Source organism: Tupaia chinensis, unplaced genomic scaffold (assembly GCF_000334495.1).
Source record: "Tupaia chinensis unplaced genomic scaffold, TupChi_1.0 Scaffold000430_1, whole genome shotgun sequence".
NCBI lineage: Eukaryota > Metazoa > Chordata > Mammalia > Scandentia > Tupaiidae > Tupaia > Tupaia belangeri.
Genome location: NW_006159935.1, coordinates 2255439 through 2264968, shown reverse-complemented (window position 1 = coordinate 2264968; position 9530 = coordinate 2255439). Strand labels below are relative to the sequence as shown.

The following is a 9530-nucleotide window of genomic DNA, read 5'->3' as shown; positions in this document are numbered from 1 at the left end:
TGTCGTGAGTTTTTGAACGCAACACGCTTTCTTCCATTCTCGGTACAAACTGTTCCCTCTGGGGAGATCCCTTTTACCTGGATGACTATTACATGTGCTTTACATGTGGTGTAAATATCACTCTCTCAGAGATGCCTTTTCTTGTCTCCCAAACCAGCCTATTTTCCCGCTATTTGTTTTCATAGATTATCGAACATCCCCTTTTTTCTATAATACTCAGTAGAAGCTTTGAGTTGTCAAAAAGTCATGATGCATTTTTGCATAGGAAAAATATGTCATGACTTCTGACAACTCAATATATATAGCCACATAGATGGTAAGGCCCACATAGGCAATGAATATTTGCTGAATTCAGTTGTTTTCTGATTTTTTATATATATATATATATATATATATATATGTGTGTGTGTGTGTGTGTGTGTGTGTGTGTATGTGTAACTCTACTGTCTTCTCTTTGATTCCTCAGACCTAAGGGGTAGTTGCTGCTTTCTTTAATTGCTTCCTTCATGATAATTTACTGTTCTCCTTTCCATTTTCAGTTACCTAGCTAACAACATCCTAGTTAGTTAACCACTCTTTATATTAAATTTACCTTCAAATATCTGGCATGATTTCTGTCTCTTGAGTGAACTCTAAGAGTTGATGTTCTCAGTGCTGGGAGGTGGTGTGGTGGTTAAGGCACTGGACTCCCACATGACCAGCTGAGGTTAGGGTCCCAGACCTGGCGGCTTGCTTTCTCACTTTCCCTTTCTCGTTCTCTTACTGTGTCTCTCTGGTCAAATTAAAAAACAAATAATAATAACAAATAAAGTAAATACATAAATAATTTAAAAAATGTATATTCTCAGCTACAAGCTGCTGCCATGGGGTTCCCTTCCTTAATAAATGACATGGCAAACTGATAAACTTCTCCCTGTCACCTGCCACATTGCTCGAACAAATATCCAGCTATCGCTGTTAACTTTCTGTTTTATTTCAACTCCATGTCTCATCAGTGAACAGGGCCAGTAGCGGTGGATTCCTGAGGATTCCTTTTGTTTTTTAAGGGAGAGATTTTTTTTTTGCTACAGGGCGCCTACACTCACTGGAGAGATAGAGACAGACAGAAAGTGAGAAATCACCCCCAGGGGGGATGGTGATGCCAAAATCTCTTCTCCATTCTCCTCTTGGGATTTTGGGCACACACACACATATGCCAGGTGTGAGTTTTAAGCTGCCAGGTGTGGGACTCAAACCAGGTCAACTACATGGGAATCTAGCGATGTAACCATTACACCAACCACTGGTCCCCTGAGGATTCCTTGTAGTGTCCGCTTCCCTCCTTCTCTGTGCCTGCAACCCAAACCCAGCACCGCCATGCCTCACCCGGGTGATGATCAGCACGTGACTGGCCACATTTCTGCAGCCTCTCAGCCTGCTCTTCCTGCCACAGCCCTAGAGACGTCACAGAAACTGCGCTACTTAAACACACTGGCGCTTTCCAGACCCTTATTTATAAGTCCATTTGTGATCTCACCTGTCCTGCCTCCGTGACTCATTTTGAAGTATCTTCTTGACTCTTTTGTGAGTTTTTGAACGCACCACGCTTTCTTCCATTCTCGGTACAAACTGTTCCCTCTGGGGAGATCCCTTTTACCTGGATGACTATTACATGTGCTTTACATGTTGTGTAAATATCACTCTCTCAGAGATGGCTTTTCTTGTCTCCCAAACCAGCCTATTTTCCCGCTATTTGTTTTCATAGATTATCGAACATCCCCTTTTTTCTATAATACTCAGTAGAAGCTTTGAGTTGTCAAAAAGTCATGATGCATTTTTGCATAGGAAAAATATGTCATGACTTCTGACAACTCAATATATATAGCCACATAGATGGTAAGGCCCACATAGGCAATGAATATTTGCTGAATTCAGTTGTTTTCTGATTTTATATATATATATATATATATATATATATATGTGTGTGTGTGTGTGTGTGTGTGTGTGTGTATGTGTATATATACACACACACGTATAAATGTATACATGTTTGTATTTATATATATCTCTACATATACATATGTATGCATGTATATAAGATGTGTGTAATGTGTGTGTATACACATATAGCCTCTGGGTTGGTTAGAGAAGAATGCATGTTTCTTCAGAAGAAATAGCCAAGCCCGAATCCTGTAGGGTTGGCTGTTCTCCTTTGAATTCATGGCCTTGGTTTATTGCTCTCACTCCTGACACCAGTCTCTCTTTGTGGGTTGAGTGTTGAACATGTTGAACAGAATTCACTGTCTTGGGGTGGACTGAAGGGTCTACATTGTTGACTTTTATGTCTTCAGGAAGTCCTCTGGACTTAGGAAAGTCTCCCGAGTACCCGAAGTCAGGCGCATCTTGGTCTGGATGTATTTAAATGGGTGTAGCCATCGAAGCCACGTTGCTCTGCTTCTAAAATCCAGTGTGTTCTCCTCTACGGAGAACATAAATGTGCTAATGTCTTCGTAGTTCCTGAAATGTAGCCATATTACTCAAAATGGGGGAAGTAATTGGGGAGTGAATTAAAACACTGATGAAAGGGCTTTAAACAATGATGTCAACCAACAACGAAGAAGCAGATAATGAAAGTCGAATAGAAAATGAGCATGACAATGAAGAGGAATCAAGAGAGCCTATGCCCACCGCCTGCTGGAAAAGCAGACCTGAGGGCACAGGTGGAATAAGTCCATACTTTGGTTACACTTCCAGGGACAGCGAACTGCATTTACTGCAAAAAGAAAACAATCCAACAAAAAAACACACTGGAGAAGGTTTTTTTGTTTGTTTGTTTTTTCCCCTAAATAGATTTGGCCCAAGTTGGACATGTTCTTTGAGAAGAACGTATCTTTTTCCTCCAGTTCCAGTTTTACCTTTTGGATGGTATTCCACACACGTTCTTTATCGTTCCTTCTTCCTTCAAGGGTGTCCATAGCATCTGCCATTAGTGACTGCAGCTGTGGCACCAAGATAAAAATTATCAGTGTGGAATTCACACAGAAATAACTTCTCTAAACACACAGATTAAAACCTAATTAAAAAATCATTTGTACGCTGATGATTTTATTACTCATCTTCCCACAATGAACACCGCCACCTCCTCTTTGCCTCAGTCATTACTGAGTATAACTGCAGATATAAAATACTGAGACAAAAGGGAAAGTCTTCCTGAAAATTTGTCGGAAACATATAGGTTTTAATGTAGTCAGTGTGGATGTTTTGTTAAAAACAGATTTGGGTCGTAAAGGATGAAGGCGGTGGTGAATTCTCTCCGGAAATGGCATGTAGAACATGAATGCGTTTCCGTATTTTCTCCCGAGGCTAATGCATCATAATTCCTGGCACCAAGCGAAAGCTCACCAGAGGACAATTCTGAAACTGCGCTCTTTTATCGCCTCTTAGGGAATCTAGCTCATTTACGTTCTCTTACGGTTCTTTGTTAAATTCCAAAATAAATGAATCTTTTTCTTTTTTTGAGTACTATTCAAAGGCAAGTTTACATATTCTACCCTTGGCCCAAAATAGGACGGTCGTATTCCAGCTGAAAACCATCCTCTACACGCAATGCATATGGCTGCCAAGGGGTGAAACTGCACCAAATCACGTGACATTCAAAGGTTAAAAAAGTCCTTTAAAAAAAGATCAAGTGGCCCATTCAGGTCCACGGCAGCGGGCAGCCTGAGCCCTGCAATAACTTTCGGTGCTTTACATACGGCAGAGCTTAGGTAGGAGGGCGGAGAGTCGAGCGCTCAGAAGTCTGCTCTTGCAGAGTTTATATAGCATCCTACTTGGAACTGGAAAGGAAAAACCTATTATTTAAGGTGATAACATCTTCTAAGATACATAATTTAAAAATATTTGGCGTATACATCTATAGCCATACATATTTCAATTTTTTTTTTCTGGTAGGAATAGAAATTATGAAGATAACCCATGAAATTCCATTTTCCAAGGTGCGAGATAGTGAAAAATTGGGCATTAGACAGTGATGTCAATAATGCTAGTTTGGCGCTATTTGTGTATATTTTGAAAAATAAGTATTTCCAGGCAAAAGACATGTGGTTAAGAACCCTTAAGTGCAGAGTACTCCCCTGTATTTTTCATTTTGATCTTGAATGTGCTTTTCAGGAAGACAGGATCAACATTTTGCTGGTTTCTTAAATTAACATTTTCTTTGCTTCCTCTTATCTCGGAGGAACATTAATCATCTCAAATTGGCTATAATATGCACTTTGAAGGCTGCACACTTACTGCAACTCCTGAATGTCTCGTGAATGGCAGGGTAAACAGCCCTTTAGAAGGCGTTCTTCCGCAGACAGCCACAACGGTTTAGAAAGGAGATTGCCAGTTTTGACTTAGTAATTCCTTGATTAAAGACTCACTTCATAGTTTTTCTCTTTCGTATGCATCATTTTATTATTTGGCTAGTCGGGCCATTGCATCCGCTCATTCTGAATACCAGTATTTATTTAATACACTTTTACCAGGTTTAAATGAACATTCTACAAGGTGGCAGCTCGTTTCTTGATTACATCTTCAAAAGCTCGAAGAGGGAGGGTTCCTTGAGTTATCTGAAAATTACAGTAATCAGTTTGGGTTGTTCTCATCCTTGCTAGGTGAATTCCATTCAAGTCTATAGTTTTAGCTACTCTCAATTAAAGCTTCCAAGTACAAAGGCCTTGCCTACAAGACATGAAGACCTTGTAAATTTTACCTTCCCTTGAATGGGCAGCACACTGTCTAGCAAGTGTGCTGTCATTTCTACTATTAATTATGACTGTAACACACACTGCTGTTTGAAGATTGTTTCTGTGAGATGTGCCTTTAATGCTAGATGGGTCTGTGTAAGGTTGAGAATGTCTGATTTTCTAAGTGGTTTATTAAGCTAAGAAAAAAAAATCCAAAAAACCCAGCTATATTGACTAATTACATTTTTGTTTCAAACAATTGCTTTATTGATTTAACTGTATACTAGTATGTGTTACGGCACTGCGGCTATATCCATGGTAACACCAGAAAGGGTTAGGAGAGCTCTAAAATTTATTTCGTGGGGTTGTTTTTCTGTAGAGGTATTATTCTCTTGTCCTGCCACGTTTTCATCCAAGAGGCTCATATGTTAACATACCTGAGAGTTTAAGAAACAATTTATTAAAACCCCATCTTACTTCAAACAGAAAGTCGGACACAGAAAATCAACAGTCAGCCCTGTCCCCAGTTTCTACATGGCACGAAGTTTTTTGCTATTAAAAAGAAATGGAAGTTAGAGTTGATGCGGGCAAATAGAAGCTGGGCGCACACACACCTTCCGACGTTTTCCGGTTTCTTCATTAGAAGGCTCCGTGAGGGTTGGGACATTTTCCTTCAGACTACATTTATTACCGTGATTTTGTCCCCCCGATCCTATCACATTTCTCTTGGCTCAAGGCCTGTGAAATCCTCAAACAAAGAGAAGAAACACTCACCAAGTCTGCCTCCTGCTGACTGATGTCCTGCAGGTAGGGGATGGTGGCCAGCTCGGCCATCGCTTGGTGAGTCACCTGGGACTGCTCCTTCACTCTCTGCAGCTGGCTGAGCAGGCTGGCGTACTGCAGCTTCGCCATCACCCCTGAGCACGCACGGGAGCCCCCCTAGGCCCCAGAGAAAGGGAAGTGTGTTAGAGCAAGACCACAGAACGAGACCTCTCCTTGGGGGCTGAAGTCGGAGCGTGCTAGAATGTAGTTAGATCTTCCAGAAGCTATGCTATGAAGCGCAAATCAATGTTTCCTTCCATCATTGTATAGAATCGTTTACACCCTTTTTTCCCAGTAGGCGAATATACTGAGGAGTCCCTTCCAGCGTAACTGAGATGAGTTTACTGTTGCCCTGTGTTACAGAGCGAGGTCGAGGGGCAAGAAGTGCTGAAATCAAACCTGGCCTCCACTCTCCCGGTGGTGATCAGACAGGGCTTTGTCTACCTATAGGGGATGACTTTGTGTATGTCACCGAAGTGTTAGAATGGTGAGGACTTGTCTACTGTCTCCGATATAAGATAAACTTACTTTATGTAAACTGAGTCCTGAGCAATGTTATGTAAGATGGATTCTGTTCACCCAATGGACTGCATGCACTTCCAGCTTCCCTTGTACCGCCGTTCTTGCCGAATGACCTTCTGCACTGGCTCCTCGGGCTGTCCCGACAACCGGCAGGATTTATTTTGAAATGGACCACTGTGCACATTAGTAAGGACTTTCAACCACCACCAATCTTTTGAGATGTTGGTCAATGGAAACAAAGTTACAGCTAGACAAGAGGGACAATTTCTAGTGCCACGCAATACGGAAGAGTTACTATAGTTACCTATACTTAATGTAGTTAATAACTACTCCTGTCCATCTCAGGAAGGACGATTTTGAATATTTCCGACATAAGCCCAGGACGAATGTCCGAGAAGACAGCTGTACTAACTGCTCTCATCTGATCAACATACATTGTGCTCTTATATTAAAAAATCACATTGGACCCACAGATATGTACAGTGATTACATGTCGATAAAAAAATCTAAAACCAGCCATGTGGAGGGAGGAAAAACTGCAATGCTTGCTAGGAAAAAAAATGTTAATCAGAAAATTTTTGGTAATTGCATTTCACATGCCGGTGCCCAAAAGAGAAAGGAGCAGCCCTTGTTTCCGGAAGGTTCTCTCCTGGACCTGCACCAGTATCACTAGGCTGCTATGTAACTGCCTGCCTGTTAAACAGTTTACAGACTAGGCAGTTAAGCTGAGTCCTGGGCTCACGCAGGGAACCCCAACTTCTGGATGAGTGGCCTTCGAAATATAAAATGTGAGCAAAATGCCTTCCCAAATATTAAGATACCTTAAACGGAAGTTTGAAAGCAAAACACTACCTTAAAGTTGAGTACTAAGGGCTTTTTTGGTTTGTGTATACTATGAAACAGAATATATTCCAGAAATTAGAGAAGGCAGACAGGATTTCTTTTTCTTTCTTTCTTTCTTTCTTTCTTTCTTTCTTTCTTTCTTTCTTTCTTTCTTTCTTTTATTTTTTGGAGAGGTTTTTGCTATAGGGCGCGTGCGCTCACCAGACAGAGACAGAGAGACAGAAAGTGAGAAATCACCCCCCAGGGGGGATGGCCACACCACAATCCCTTCTCCTCCATTCTCCTCTTGGCATCTTGGGCATGCACGCACACGCGCCCGGCGTGAGTTTAAGCCGCCAGGTCCGGGACTCGAACCAGAGTTGACACAGTCATTATGCCAACTGCTGGTCCCAGGATTTCTCTTTCTTGAAAGAGAATCTCTTGTAAAGAAACAAAACGTTAGAAACCAGTATCATGAAAGGACATCTGACCTTCACGTGAAATCAGAAAACAGTTCTTTCTGAAGTGTCATACTCTTACTTGACTGACAGCAACCTCTAGAAGCTGGCATTTTTTTCTAGAGTCTTGGAAGCGAATGAAGGCATTGTTGCATTGTATTTGTTTGATTTCTCCCTCGCATCTACCTATGCTGTTCAACGAATGCGCTTCTGTTGGCATTACTTTGCTCTGATTCGTTATCTGTCTGAAAACCTGTAGAGCCATGGAAGCTATGATCACGAATGGTGGGTCCGGGGTCCCTGTGCTGCGTCGATGAAGTAGCTAGCCTGCCCGCTCAGATTAAACCTGGAGCTAGACAATGGCACTCTGTCAGACAGGGGAAAGCAAGCTGGGGGAGAAACCGTCTTCTTTTTGAAGAAAAACTGCTTCCTTTGTCCTTTAAAACAAACAATGGGGCCGGTTGTAGCCCGGAAGGATCCGCAGCCTGCTCGGCTGGCTCACCATCAGTGCAATTTTCCCAAACACCCGGAGAACAGAAGTGCGGGGAGGCCGCCCGCCTCGTCAGCTTGATTGTGGGATTCGTAAGAGCAGGAAGAGCTCGGTATGAATACCGCATGAGGGCGAGAGCTCGGGTGACGCTGATGGTCGCCGTCCTCGCCTGTCCCCAGCCCAGTGCCGTTTACTTGCCAGGAAACTAGATTCACATTTACGTACACGAGATAGAGGCTTTTGAAGGGCAAAATGAAAAAAGAAAGGAAAATTGACATGGAATGCCAGCAGGGAGGCTACAGTGCTGTTGCTCTAAGAAAATGAAGGAAATAAGGAAAATGGAGGAAGTAGCTTAACTATCTAGTGGTAGCAAAGGCTCAGTCTAAGGGAACCCTCCAATGGCTCTTCAGGAGAGAGCAGAGCGCCCCCTCCCTCTGGGGAGCCTGTAAGGAAGTGGGGAGATCCTCAGGGGCACAGTGGAGGTGGGGTAAACAAGGCTGGAAGGAAGCCTTGGGTCAGAGGCCTGCCTCCCTGCGGCAGTTGTCGGTGTGGGGCAGGTAAGTGGCGCTCCGCACAGAGAAGCAGAGTCCAAGTATTAGCTGTGTGTTTCCATTCGGCGTAACATATAGAAACATTAATTGCAAAAAAGGGGGTAGGATACACATTATCGTTCACTTCAAATGTGCATATGTAAACATTTTTTATGCTTCACTTGGAAGAAATTAAAAGTAAAATTAATGAGGTATTGAAAACGTGGTTAGTTAGGTCATTTTTTTGGCAAGCCAGCCTGTGAAGGAGGCTTCATGCATGGCAAGACGTGGTATTATTTTAACTCCTTCACATTAGCCCAGGAAGCACAGTACGTAAGGTTTGAAACTGACAGCAGCCAATAAAATTAATGAATGGGAAAGCAGAGCGCCATCCAGGAACACGTGAAACAATTGGGACAGAGATTCAGAGAAGGAAAGTACCATCGAATCATGGCACTGAGGGGCTGAGGCTCAACAGCATCAGGAGCCAGAGAAGGGTGGGCACGGATTCTAACTCGCCAGGTGCCCGTCGCCCTGCTGGGCCACGTGCATGTGCCTGGCAGCAGCATCTGTGAAGGCGAGGACAGTAGGGTCAGACGTGTGAAGGGACACATGGAGACATGCAGACCACAGGGAAGCCTTTTCGTCACCCACCATGTTAGTGAAAATTCATGCTCCCTAGGTCGTTTTCACACTTCTTTGTCAGAGTCAGATTCATTCGTGTACTTAAATGTCTATTTATTTTTTTAAATGAACTCCAACTACAGATACTTTCCATGTCGTTTTATGTATGTTGCCTCCAGCCACTGGCCACCCTTCCATTTCAGAGTCAGGTACTGCATGTTGGCAAGAATACGGAAACAGTATTCGGAAGCTTTGACTTCTAGGCCTAGCTCTGTGAGCCTGAATATATCACTACTACAAGCTACAGTTTCCTCGTGGGTAACATGAGGTGACATGATGTCACCAAGTTGTGAAGATCAAATGACATCATGTGAGGAAAATGCTTTTTAAATTGCATGGCACTCTGCATGTGCTCCTCCTGAACCCCAGTTCCTGAGTGGGACTTTCTGCACATAATCAGCACCTTGTTAAGAACCAGGACTGCTCTGTGTTTTGTTTTTTTTTTTTTTTTTTTTTTAGTTTGTTTGGGTTAAAATTTTTTGGGCCTGCCCTG

General features: G+C 42.7%; 1 protein-coding gene across 8 annotated transcripts in view; it reads right to left on the bottom strand.

Annotated features, from left to right (window-relative positions):
- The window catches only part of SPATA16 (spermatogenesis associated 16), a 246382-nt gene that overhangs the window by 27001 nt on the left and 209851 nt on the right, over window positions 1–9530 (bottom strand). For 6 of the 8 annotated variants that reach the window (XM_006155040.2, XM_006155045.2, XM_006155044.1 and 3 more), the window contains exons 9-10: window positions 5484–5648; window positions 2895–2978 (exon numbers count right to left, since the gene is read on the bottom strand). In XM_006155040.2, coding sequence (XP_006155102.1) covers window positions 2895–2978; window positions 5484–5648 — 249 coding nt within the window. Of the gene's footprint in view, window positions 1–2894; window positions 2979–5068; window positions 5147–5483; window positions 5649–9530 lie in introns of those variants that run through there. The other 2 variants (XM_006155047.1, XM_006155046.2) reach the window with 2 other exon arrangements.